Raw genomic sequence first — 14,303 nt, 5'->3', positions numbered from 1 at the left:
TACTAAGTTTTTTCCTACATGCTGTCATTTCTGAAGAAGGATTACTGGACTCAAAACCTTAACTTTGTTTTCTCTCTACAAATGCTGCCACACCTCCTGAGTTTCTCCAATAATTTGTTTTTGTGTTAAGCCAGATCTATTGATTATGGGATCATTTAGCTCAGTCCACTTTTTAGTATGCAAGTAGTCCCATGCTGTAGCTCATGAGATACTTCATTTTTAGGAATATCTGGCACTGGTCCTAGCATGTCCTCCTCTACTCTTCTTTGAACCAACGTTGATCTGTCTTCATAGTAATAATAGAATGAGGGATACCTTAGACCTTGGGGTTGAAAATTATCTTAGTAATACAATTTTGATGACCTTATGGATGCCCAACCTTGAGTTGGTAGATCTGTTCAAATTCTGTCCCGGTTAGTATGGTGACAGTGCCATTCACATGAGAAGATCTCCAAAATTTGAGAAAGGGAATTTGTCTCCACAATAACTGATGATCATGCTTAACAATAGGCATGGACAGATGCACGTACTATAGGTAAACTGGTTAGGATGAAATCAATTTTTCTTTTGTGTCTCGTTCATTCCACCATTATATGCTACAGACCAAAATTAGCAGCCATGTCTAGGATGCAGTCACCTCACTCACCTCACAAAACTCACTAAGTGGTACCTCTGAGTGACTCGCAATAGTGACATTGAAGTCATCCGCCCAGAGTACACGCTGTGTGCCCTTAGAACTTTCAATTCTTTTTTCAAGTGATATTCAATATGGAGGTGTACTGATTCATCAGGCAAGTACTTTTGGGGGGAGTGGTGGTGGTGGTGGTAGGTGGTAATCAGCAGGTAGTTTCATGATCATGTTTGAACAGATTCCATTAGACTTCATGGGGTATCTAATCAATGTTTAGGACTCTAGGTCATGGTCTGTACAGTTTAATTCCACAAATATGAATATGTTGGGGTGTTGCTTGACTAGCCTGTGGGGTAGCTCTCCCAATTTTGGCACAAGTTCCCAGATTTTAGTAAGGAGAACTTTGCAGGGTTAACAGGACTGGGTTTACCATTGTCATTTCTGGTCATTAGGTCTATGCTGGCTGGTGTGTCTGGTTTCATTCCTTGTAGCAGGTTAATACAACTGAGTGGCTTGCTAGGCCATTGACAGAGCAGTTAAGAGTCAACCATACTTTTGTGATCGAGATAGTGATTGGATTTTCCTTTAACATGTCCTTCATTTAATACAAAAATTTTAAATTAAGATTTTAAAACATACTTATGATCTTGACTGTTTAAATTTAATCGCCCTCTAAACTCTTTGCTGAGGTCAGGTGCTCAACTATCTCAGAGCAACTCCCAACAAAAACAAAATATTCCCTAATGCAATCTGAATTGAGAGCCACAGAATACCATATGCCAGGTGGAAATCCACAACCAGGCGTATTTGTTTATATACAGTTTTTACATTTAGCAGAATTGTGATATACAGCAATGGTCTACAACATGCTGCTGAATTTACTGTAATATTTTTAATATAAGATATGGATCAGTGAAGATTTGGCCCCTCCTCCTCACCCGATTACCATTCAATCCATGTCAGATGTTCCTCTCCAATGGTCATATAAAATGTGTGCCTTCAGTGTATTTTTAAATAATTGGATAAATAGGACTATGTTTGATTATATCTATATGCAGTAATTACCAAAATAACAATATTCAAAGTACACCAAACGTACCTACCCTTTCCAGCTCTTTAGTTAGTTCCAGTAAATTAGAGTGCAAGAGGGCATTTTCCTTTGTCAAGCGACCACAATCCTCTGCTACTTTATTTCTGAGAAACTTGTCTTCCTCCATCAACAACACTTTGTCCCTCAGCGTTTGTTGCAAACTGCTGATTTCATCCCTGAAAATTTGTTTTATAGTAGATTTGTTAATAATTTAACCCAATAAATATGTGACAACCATTGACCCAGAAGCAATTTATAAAGAAAATCGGTAATGTATTTAAAATGTCTGTTCAATCCATAATTATTTTAATATTTGAAAGGGATTTCGAAGTGTTTGTTCAAGCGTAAAAGGATCAGTTATAATTTTCCTCAGTCAGAAATATTGGTCCATGTAGCTTGGCAACCCTTGACCTGGAAGTAATGCCAACATGAAGGAAATTTATATATCGGCTATGGAGGCCAGTAGCAGTAATGTCCCCAAAATCAAATCCTCAGGAGTTGAAATCCACTGAGATAGCTGCCAGCTCTCGCACTCTCCAGCACCAGGGAGTAGGTTGTGGCTTCTGCCAATAGGTAAACTAATGTTGAAAGGATAAAAGTTTAACTTGGTTTCTGATGGTGGGGATTTAGCTCTCAGCAGCCACTCTCTTTATCCTATGTCTAGTCTCTTGATTGTGCACAAATTATTGATCAAAGAACCACAATCCTACTCATAACAAGAAGAACAAAAATATCAACTTTTTTGTACAGAATTGTCAAGAGTATTACTTATTTTATAACTGAGTTGTCAAGAGCATCTTTTATGGTGTCCCTGTTTCTGGTCAGAAAATCCAGGTACAAGTCCCACTTGTCTCAGAGGTGTGTCATCTCCATACAAGTTGGTTAAAAGTATTTACATATTTTTCACATCTTAATGAAAGTGATAAACGGTTTTCGCAGTGGGATTCATATTGCAAAGCATTGGCAAAAAATCAGCATAGACACAGTCGTCTTCTGCTTTTGTAAATATCTCTGGCTTTCTGGAATTTGACCAAGAAGGGAAAAAATAGGCATATTTTAAAAATAGGCATATTTTAAAAAAGGCATATTTAAAAAAACTAATTTAGATGGAGAAAATATAAAATAAAAATGTGGCAAATGTAGAAAACAAAAAACAGGAATAATGTTTCTTGTACGAAAGCAAAATATTGCAGGTTGTAGAAATCCAAAATTAAACAAAATTTTAGAAGTACTCAGAAAAAGAGTTAATGGGTCATGTGATAAAGTGTCATGAAAGATCCAGCATGTGTTTTTCCCTATATTTGTTATTTATGAAAATATAAACTATTTCCCATATGCACATAGAATAATTGGCTATAGCACAAAGTGAGGCCATTTATTCTGTCATGCAAAAAATTTAAAGTTTAACCTTAACTCAGTTTTACCATCTGCAAATGCTGCCTGACTGGCTGAGTATTTCTAGATTTTTTTGCAGTTTTAAACTAATTAACCTCACTGTGCTGATAACTTGCATTTCCACTCAATTATGGTGTGAAATTCTTTAAAACTGATGGATGTAGGAAAAACGAATCAAGATTTATTGAGATTTATTACTAACCATATCTTTTCACTGCCAGAGCATAGGACCAGTAAATTGACAAAAAAAAAATAACTTTTTTGGACAAGTTACAAGTCCAGGGATAAAGACAAAATATGACGCTGGGTTAGTTCAATTCTTGGACCAAATAAAACAATCATCACTGTAAATAGTCAATTTAGAATTATTTTACCGTAGACAATTGTGTGTACAACATACAGAATTCTAGAAGCAAAATAAAAATCATGCTCACACTGCAAACACAGCTTATCATGAATTAAAGTAATTGCTATATAATCCTCATGGTTACTGAATGAAACATAATCATTTGAGATGTTAACATGTTAAATCCCTTAATTACTGTCACAAAAGTTCCTTCTCTTTGCTTTACAATAACTGTTTAAAAAAAATGGATTACGTTCAGTTTAAAAGTACTTCACATTATAACAGGAATTCACAATCTCCTCGCCTCAGTTCCTGGGCAATGTTGTCTTGTATGGATGCAGTACTGGTGTAGTACTTCTCCTCAAGTTGATGAAGGGCAACCTGGGTCTTTAATAACTCTGACGTCTTTTCTTCGAGTTTAGCTTCTGTAGCCAGGTGCTTCTCAACATGCTGATTAAGCTTAAAACAAAAACATTCCTTTAAAAATATGTAATGGTCATCCAAAATTCTCTTACCCATGCCCTATCTTGCACCAAATCATGTGCACCCATCAACTCTGTTTGATAACTGATACTGGCACCATGTTACATAATACCTTGATTTTGAAATTCTTGTTTTCAAATTTATGAATAAAATTACCCCTTCCAATCTTCTCCAGCCCCAGGACTCTCCAAGATGTATCATCATCTTATTCTGTTTCATCATCTTATTCTGTTTTTTTAAGGATCACAATTTTAATTATACCAATATTGGTAGCCACTCTTTCCCACTTCAAGACACTTAAAAACCTACATCTTTGACTTGGTCACCTGCACCGATATCTCATGTTCCTTGGTGGCACTTTCAGGTGATTACTTATGTTAAAGATACTATGCAAATAATTATTTTTGATATAATAATTGTCACATACCACCAAAGGTCAGCAACTAATCCCAGGTCGAAATCAATCATGACCACCAGTTGCAAATTAAATACATTTCACAATTCTAAAATGAAGAACACTGGGAGTATTGGTTGTAAGGGCAGAAGAAAGTGGCCGTCCATAGGCGCGCCCTTTCTTGACGTTGGGCCCCCAAATTGGGCACTAGGTGCCAAAGAGACAAAGAGACAATCTCTGGGAGGTCTCAAGCAAACTCAACGGGGTTTATAGGTGGCCTTCAGGGGGCCTTGGAATAATTCCTGAATCACCACTAATTTAGGATGCAAGATTAATAGTCTTTAACTAAATAAAGAGGAGTTTAATTACCATCTGGTAGGTTGTCCATGTTGGGCCATTACTGTTATTGACTATTTTTCTACAAGCATAAGTGGGCCACATAGCCTCTCCCACAATTGTGCAGATCATCTAGTCCAGTGGGGCATGCACCATTAAATCTTGCCTATACATAGAATGACAATAGTGTACTACAAATTGGTCAGGAGGATGGAGTTGTTGTAATAATAAACATGTTTAGTCTGGAGCTTTGGATAGTGATGGTAGAGCTCCAACTTTCCATATATTGCTTGACTGACCAGGAATCCCTTCTTCCCCTACTGCTGCCATGAAGTATGTGTTGGAAGAATTTGCAGGTATTATCAGTCAAACAGGTTGACTATCTGAATGTACCTTCAATCTCAAAATTTCGGATGCACTTAAGCTTCTGACTCAGGATCACTAGTGACTGCCACAAGACCTCCATATATCTGAAATAAATACTGAAAATCCTCAAAGCAGATGAAGCAGCATCTAAATGAGAGTGATGTGCTGCATGAATGATCAAAATTGAGGATTTCTATACATTTACAATACACACTTCAGAAATATTTTATTCATCTGAGTCTTATACATTTTGTTCCTAATCTAATAAATTTTAGCTTGCACTTCATCTCAAAATGTACAGATTTAAAATTATTTTGCTAGTCATTTTAATTGTTAAGATTAGATTAGATTCCCCACAGTGTGGGAACAGGCCCTTCGGCCCAACCAGTCCACACCGATCCTCCGGAGAGTAACCCACCCAGACACATTTCCCTCTGACTAATGCACCTATCACTACGGGCAATTTTAACATGGTCAATTCACCTAACCTGCGCATCTTTGGACTTTGGGAGGAACACAGCACCTGGAGGTGCTGGAGAATTTTAAGAATTCTCGTGCGTGTCTTTGTTTGGTTTTTCCTAGGACAAACCAAACAAAGACATGCATGAGAATTCTTAGAAGCATGGCATTCCAACCAGAACTCTATCAATAAACATATCAAGTTAGACCCCATCTACCACCCCCTGATAAAAAGAACAGGAAGTGACTTCGCGACAGGAAATGACATCACCAACCCAAAGAAACCCAAACATATAAATAGAAAGCAGGACTTATTAGCAGAGCTTCACCTGAGGCCCACTGAAGATGTTACCGAGTAGGGTGTCGAAATGTCTGGAAATGAACCTTCAAACTCAGCGAGCAAACCTACATCCGGAACCTTAACCTGAGCTACAAATCTTCTCAAAACTCGCTTTTACTACCATTGCACCCCACTACCCCCCAATAGTCAGCAGGAAACTGGGGAGCTAATATGTAGAGAGGTTTCAAATAAATAACAATAGGGTTTCAATGGGAGGGGTTTTAAACTTTCCAAACAAAGACTAGGCTACCACAGTGATAAAGTTGAAACTTTATAGCTGGAACAGCACAGCAGTGCTGATAAAGGCTTGAATGGTGAGAAATTTGTTAAATGTGTTCAATAAATCTTTCTTTATCAATATGTAGATGTGCCTACTGGAAAAAGAGCAAAACTTGACTTTTTGTTGGGAAGTAAAGCAGGGCAAGTGACTGAAGTGTTAGTGGGGGAGCACTTTGGGACCAGTGATCATAATTCTATTTTTAAATAGTTATTGGAAAAGGATAGGCCTTATATAAAAGTTAAAGATCCTAATTAGAGTAAGGCAAGTTTTTACGGTATGAGACATGAACTTCCAAAAGTTGATTGGGGTAGTCTGTTTGCAGGTAAAAGGATGACTGGCAAGTGGGAGGCTTTCAAAAGTGAGATAACAGGATTTCAGAAGCATTATGTCACTATTAGAGTGAAAGATAAGGCTGTTAAGAGTTGGGAACAATGGATGAATAAAGATATTAAGGCTCTGGTCAAAATAAAGGAGGCATTAGATAGAGACAATTGGGATCAAGTAAAGCTCTTGAAGAGTATAAAGGTGTGGGGCATTCTTAAGAGGGAAAGCAGGAGGGCTAAAAGGGATAGACTTGGCAGATAAAGTTAAGGATAATCCAAAAAGATTCTACAAGTACATTAAGAGCAAATGAGTAACTAGAGAGAGAATAGGGACCCTTAAAGATAAACATGGACCCACAAGAGATGGGAGAGATAGTAAACAAATATTTTGCTTAAGTTTTTATTGTGGAGAAATACAAGGAGGCTGGGGAACCCTGAAGAAATAAATATTGGATGTCTTGAAAACAGTCCACATTACAGAAGAGCAGGTGCTGGAAGTCTTAAAAAACACGTAAAAGGGGATAAATCTCTGGGACCTGATTGAGTGTATCCCAAGACATTGTGGGAAGTTAGGGAAGAAATTGTGGTGCTTTTAGCAGAGATATTTGTATCATCTATAACCATGAGGGAGGTGCCAGAAGTCTAGAGCGCGGCTAATGTTGTGCGTTTATTTAAGGAGAAGCCAGGAATCGAAAGCCTGGTAAGTCTGACATCAGTGGGTGGGTAAATTGTTGGAGGGGATTCTGAGAGATAGGATTTACATGCATTTTGGAAAGGCAAAGACTAATTAGGGATAATCAGCATGGCTTGTGCTGGGGAAATAGTGTCTCACAAATTGATTGGTTACTTCCTAAAAAAACTCAAAACAGATTGATGACGGCAGACTGGGAGACGTCTGCATTCCTGATGAAGAGCTTATGCTCGAAAAGTCTCATGGTGCTCGGATGCTGCCTGATTAGCTGTGCTAGACTACATGGGGTTCAGGATACAAAATTGGCTTGGTGGAAGGAGAGAAAGGGTGTGGTGGTGAGGGTTTGTTTTTGGACTGGAGGCCTGTGATTGGCATTGTTCCACAGAGATCGGTGCTGGGTCCACTGTTGTTTATCATTTATAGAAACAATTTGGATGAGAATTTAGGAGGAACAGTTCGTACGTTTACAGATGACACCAAAATTGGTGATACAGCCAACAGTGAAGAAGGTTATCTAAGATTACAAAAGGATCTTGATCAATTGGCCCAATGGGAGTGGCAGATGGAGTTTAATTTGGATAAATGTGAGATATTGCATTTTGGTAAAGTGAACAATGACAGTTAACAGTAGATCCCTGGGTACTGCTATCAAACAGAGAGACCTAAGGGTTCAAGTTCTTTGAAAGTTATGTCATTGACAGGGTGGTTAAGAAGGCATTTAAGCATGCTTGCCTTCATTGCTCAGCTTATTGTGAGTTGGGTCGTCATGCTGAGGTTGTATAGCACATTGGTGAGGCCACTTTTAGAGTACTGTGCACAGTTCTGGTCACCTTGCTGTAGAAAGGATATTATTAAATTGGAGAGGATTCAGAAAAGATTTATTAGGATGGTGCCAGGACTAGAGGATTTAATTTATAAGGAGAGACTGGATAGTTTGGGACTTTTTTCAATGATGCATAGAAAGTTGAGGGTTGACCTTATAGAAGTTTATAAAATCATGAGGGGAATAGATAAGGTGAATAACAAAGGTTTTTTTTCCCCCTAGGGTGGGAGAGTTCTAAACTAGAGAGTATATTTTTAAGGTGAGAGGAGATTGATTTAAAAGGGAACCTTCGCTGGACTCCATTAATAGTAAGAATTTCCTTCCTCAGACTAGGAGACCAAAACTGCACACAATGCTCAAGCATGGGGCAGAAAGACATCACCACTCCTTTACTCTCACTATGAAGGCCAGCATGCCATAAGCTTTCCTCAGTGCCTGCTGCACCTGCATGCCAACTTTCAGCCACTGTTCCACCATGACATTCAGGTCTCATTGCACCTCACCTTTCCTAAACTGCCACCATTCAGATAATACTTTGCCTTTTTGTGACCAAAGTGGATATCCTCACATTTATTGCATCTGCCAAATATTTGTCCACTCAGCCAGCCTGTCCAAGTCACTCTGCAGTCGCTTAGCACTCCTCTCACAGCACACACTGCCATTCAGCTTAGTGTCATTCAAAAGACATTTGGATAGGTACATGAATAGGAATGGTTTAGAGTGATATAGGCCAAACACAGGCAAATGGGTCTAGTTTAGCTTGGGGATCAAGGTCAGCATAGACAAGTTGTACCAAGGAGTCTGTTTCCATGTTGTATGACTCAATGACTCTATGATTGCAACAGGTGAGAATGTTTATAGGTCCAGTAATTCCCCCTCAGGAAATTCCTCAATGCACTAAATGTACTTAAGGTCTCTCATATTCTCACTAAGATTAATGTTTACATTAACCTGAACTTTTATATGCATGCTTCAAAGCATTTCTATCAATTATAGCTGTCTTGTTGCTAACAATGTATTGATTTTATTAATATACTTATTGCATCCGGTTTCTGGTGTTGACAGCTTTTTCCAATACAAATTTATACAAATTCCAATAGTTTCAGTCTTCAAGGAACCAAGCTTTTTAGAAAATTTGCAATAATAAGTTATACACATGAGATTTTGGTTCATCTTCAACATATCATGCATTTAAAAATCCATAATATCTTGACCAAAATAAAGATTCCATAATTCCAGTCAAACGTGCCTGTGTTTCTAGCAACCGGACTTGACGTGCTTCATCTGTTAATGCAACAACGGTCGTTTCCAGCTCTTGTTTGATCTTCTTCAGCTCAGATTCCTTGTAAGCCATATCCTGGTTGGCAACTTCCTTCAGTTTCTTCATTTGAATCAGTTCCTCTGTCAATAATTTTTTTTCACTGGAACGAGCATCTGTTGCAAGTATATTTTAGTCTTTTTATATTTTAATAAACAGCTAACATTGATTAATACAGTTTTTGGGAATGGGAGGTAGGAAACATTGGGTGTGAAAAGAATTCTAATACTTTGTTCCTTTATGTTTGTGAATAATCAAATTATATTTTATTGATTCACATATCATAAAAATCTAAGCACCTATTGCAGAAAGAGGCAAGTTATACTGTTTCTTTTCTACAGTTTGAAAGGCCAAGAAAACTTACAGTTTGGAATGTAATTATTGATATAGGAGGAGAGTATTTTTTGTAGAAATCTTAACCACTCTCAGTACATTTTAATATTAAGCTGAGGTGTGCTGCCTATTGCTATGAAGCTTACATTATTTACTTATTTTTTTTACTACAATGTAATTATGGGAATTGTTTTACTCTTATATAATAATTGGACCTAGTATCCTTTCAGAAGAATATTAAATCAGCTTGCCAGAAAAATAAACTACTTTAAACAATGATGTGGGGGTACCTGTGTTGGACTGGTTGGACAAAGTTAAAAATCACACAACACCAGGTTATAGTCCAATAGCTACCTGAAGAAGGAGCAGCACTCCAAAAGCTAGTGCTTCCAAATAAACATGTTGGACAATAACCTGGTGTTGTGAGATTTTTTACTTGAAACAAACTACTTCTCAATAGGAATCTTTTGATAAAGTTTTAAACAGGAGCTTTGTTGCTTCTATTAATTCAATCGAAATAAAGCAAATTAAAAGCCAAAATATTGGGCAAAAACTTTGAAGCATCACATTCAAGCATTCTACATGCCACAAGTCAAGTGATAACTTTCATGCTACTTGTTGAAAACATCTGGGTAAAGGTTTAGAAGAAAAATCTCAACGTATTAGTTTTCAATGATTGAACTGCAGATCTGACTAGTTCTGAAAGACCAATGTTTCTGTGTTCTATTGTGTGACCTCATTATTTTAGGAGTGGACTGATGATGGAGTTGGGGGGTGGGGGAGGGGATGTGGAATTAAAGCTTTTAAATCTGAAGACTGTCAGGCCACAGAATATTCCTGCTGCTAATACAACTAGTATGCATAGGTAGTATCTAGCTGACAACAGAAACTCAGAATACTTTGTTGGAACCAGAGAAGGAACCTTGCATCTGTTAGCTCAACAAAAAAAAAGTTTTAAAATTTCCTTTTCAGGAATTTTTGCATTGCCCCCACAAGCCCAGTTCCTTCTTTGTGAATATATCTAACTATCCATTCCTTCTCTTTTTTATAAATTTTGATCCTATGATAATGGTGTCCCTGATGATATCCTGGACAGGACTTCACCACTAAACCCATTGACTAAACACCACTATCTTAATTGTTTCTCTCAGTGGACATCATGTATCATAGTGAAATTAACAGTCCCCATCACCATAATGCTTATATTTGTTGAGCATTTGATATAAAATAATGCAATGTCTAACATCAGTTAATACTCACTGATTACTTAATTAATGATGCCCCAACCTTCCCTTCATTCCAGTGTTATAACCAATGATGTTCTAATTATGCTAAATTTCTAAAAAGGACATTTAAACATAACTCAATTATAATTCCTTTGTAAATAAAAAAGTTGAAAATCCCAAAGTATGACCATGAATCCTATCGTGCTTTCATATATTGCACAAATCTCTTCTCTTCAGGAAGTAGGAGTTTTACCATCTTTCAAGATTTTTATTTTCAAAATGAATCCACTTTCATTTATGTAACCTGAGAGTGTAAATTTTCCCAGATATATTTAGGAAGGCTCTAGTATAACAAAGATGGGGCCTTAAACGGCATTTCCGTTAATGCAAAACACAATCATGGGAAAGGAATTCAAGTGTTGATATTTTTAGTCACCCTGTTCTATGATGACACACCTTTGGATGAGACTGCACCACAAGAGCTCTCGGAATTGAAGTATATAATGGGAACATTGTTCTTGTGGCACATTGGTTGTGTCCCTAACTTTGAGCCAGAAAGTTGAGGTTGAAGTCCCACCTTCTCCAGAGGTGAAACAGGCCAGATAGGAATGTAGGAAATGGATGGCTTTGGATGAGAAAGGGTAGGAGAATAGTATGGAACATAAATCTTGACATCAATTTATTGAACTGATATAATAGTTGCAGTGTAAAAGAGTCTGTACTACCATATATTTGCAAAAGAAAAACCAAAATGTTAAGTTTCTTACTGAAGTGGTGCAAATTAGGAGGGGACTTCCCAACTTGAGGTCATGTATTATTATAGTCTGAGATTCTAGCCACCCTGTAGCAAACCCTGAATATTTAGAAAAAACAAATTGAAAAACAGGGCAAGGTAGCACAAGTTCAATTAACTAAAGGAAAATTTATAAATGATATCTGGAAGATATGTGCACAAAATTAAGTAACTATATACCACTGAACTCTGGATCACATATTTAAGATTCAATTTCGGGAGTAATTTCAGGAACGATTAGATGTGTCCACGTGATCTTTCAAGATAGGGAAATGAAGGTGGATCAAATGATCTTTCTTATCTATATCTGTACCATGATTCTGGTTTATCATATATGTATCATATTTACCAAATTGTATACCTACTAAGTGTCTATACAGGTCAAGTATCCTTTAACCGCATGTCAGAAAAGAAAATCACCTGACTAAAAAAAAGGTTTCTTTTCAAACATAGCCTCAGGTCAATTGGTATGGGAAATCTGCGACCCAAATGCACCAGAACCATTTCACCAGCCCTCATCTGCTTATGCTGCCAGTTCTCCTTTAAGCATAACCTCAGTGTTCATCTCCCTAAGAAAATTTACTCAAATTCCATTGGGACCCGACTAATAATTAGTAGCTCCAGAAAACCACCCGGGGTAAGGAGGTTCAACTTACCAGGATGAGGGGCTGCTTACTGTCAAAGGAATGGGGGAGGAAGTGTAATCGTACGGGGTTTAGGGAGGGTTAGTTGAGTTTTCAGTGATGTACATGCTGATATTCTCCTGTACATACTTCTCTCTGTGTGACCTTTCTATGCAAAATTGTGGGTCTGTTGAAGTCGCCAGTTCACCTTGTCATATTTTCTCGATTTAAACTGGTGAAGAAAACTACCTCAGGTAATTGCTGACTCTCCTTAATCCAAAAATCAAAATTATATGAAATCTGATATGTGATCAGTCCTGAAATTTTCAGACAAAAGATACCTAACCTGTACCACATGTTCAAAAGTTTTAACAACTGCATGATTGAATTGCAGCACCTTGTGCTAAATGAAGGTTCCTGGAGAAGAGTTCCTGCTCAGAGTGCAAAGCTGCAATTCGGGCATCTTTCTTTCTAATTTCTAGCTGGATGAATTCAACTTCTGTTTGCAGGTCCTAAAAAATTCACAAGCAATCAACAAGGATCTTGACAATGCCAGTATATTTTCAGAATCAAATACATTTATGACAAATTCACACTTAATTATTAGAATATTTCATCTGCTTTCTCATTTAAATCATATCACAGTTTTCATTATTTTCTCACATTTATCATCAGATAAAAGTAGAAAAGATCTTTTGCTAAGAATATATGGAGGGAATGTGTGCATTTTGGAAACCAAAAAAGAGAATTTTCAGCACTCAAAGGTCAAAATAAGAAAATTACTTTGGATCATCTCAACTTGGAGCAGGCAAATATCCTCAAACAAATTATAATTAACATGAATTGAACCATCATAAACTGAAGTAGAGTAAGGCCAAATCGTCTGGATAAGTAAAAGATCACACTGGATTCTGCTAATTGATTACAATTTTAGACCTATGATTCATTTAACATATTACGAGCTCTGCAAAGTAAATGGCCGACAGAACTAAATGTTTTCTTAGATAATGCTAACAACTGTGGATTCCCAATTATGTTGAGAGTTACAACATTTCAAAAGGTCTAAATTTTTAAATTAAAATTTGGAAAGATTTTGTGACTAAAATCTCAAATGAACTGGAAAGTTCTGACATGAATTTCTAATTCTATTAGTTGTACTTTTGAAGGTGAATTCAAACCTAAATATTTTTTATATTATACCAATCTGAATAGGATGGAGCAAAGGTGGATAGGGAAAAAGTGACAGAACAACCAAACTACACTGGGCAGCGAACAATCCATGTTATCAAAGAATTTCATAGAACAGTGGGAATCAGAATTCAATACAAAGAAAGTTCAAAGTATGACAAAGCAGAAAAAAAATCAAGTATATTTTCCAAATGTTTGGAGGTAGCTAAGGGGGAAGTTGTCATTTAGCGCCCCAGGTATTGAATGCAGTTTGGACTGCTGTCCTCAAACATAGCCCATAGGTAGTCACATGGACTGCTGAGTGTTAAAGTGGGCAATTTAAAAGATTCACTTTGGTTCTCTGGGTCCCTGTCCAGTTGCTTTTTTAACAACTTGGCGCCTTAAAAATGAATTTTGGTAATATTTTCTGTGTAGCATGAATGTTTATTTAGTTGCTATTACAGCAGTTCCATGCATTCTCCAAACAAACAGTTTATAATAAACAAGACATGCAGATGACACCAAAATTGGAGTTGTAGTGGACAGTGATAAGGGTTATCTCAGATTACAGCAGGATCTTGACCAATGGGCCAATGGGCTGAGAAGTGGCAGATGGAGTTTAATTCAGATAAATGAGAGTTGCTGCATTTTGAGAAAGCAAATCTTAGCAGGACTTATACACTTAATGGTAAGTTCTTAGGGAGTGTTGCTGAACAAAGAGACCTTGGAGTGCAGGGTCATAGCTCCTTGAAAGTGGAGTCGCAGGTAGGTAGGATAGTGAAGAAGGCGTTTGGTATGCTTTCCTTTATTGGTCAGAGTACTGAGTACAGGAGTTGGGAGGTCATGTTGCGGCTGTACAGGACATTGGTTAGGCCACTGTTGGAAT

General features: G+C 37.3%; 1 protein-coding gene across 3 annotated transcripts in view; it reads right to left on the bottom strand.

The window, feature by feature from the left end:
* The window catches only part of LOC122549373 (spindle pole body component 110-like), a 59,350-nt gene that overhangs the window by 34,085 nt on the left and 10,962 nt on the right, over positions 1-14,303 (bottom strand). For all 3 annotated transcript variants that reach the window (XM_043689096.1, XM_043689095.1, XM_043689097.1), the window contains 4 exons: positions 12,648-12,762; positions 9,207-9,391; positions 3,767-3,921; positions 1,735-1,897 (listed from right to left, as the gene is read on the bottom strand). In XM_043689096.1, the coding sequence (XP_043545031.1) occupies positions 1,735-1,897; positions 3,767-3,921; positions 9,207-9,391; positions 12,648-12,762 (618 nt within the window). The remainder of the gene's footprint in view (positions 1-1,734; positions 1,898-3,766; positions 3,922-9,206; positions 9,392-12,647; positions 12,763-14,303) is intronic.

Source organism: Chiloscyllium plagiosum, chromosome 4, assembly GCF_004010195.1.
Source record: "Chiloscyllium plagiosum isolate BGI_BamShark_2017 chromosome 4, ASM401019v2, whole genome shotgun sequence".
Classification (NCBI taxonomy): Eukaryota; Metazoa; Chordata; class Chondrichthyes; order Orectolobiformes; family Hemiscylliidae; genus Chiloscyllium; species Chiloscyllium plagiosum.
This window is presented reverse-complemented; position numbering and strand designations above follow the sequence as displayed.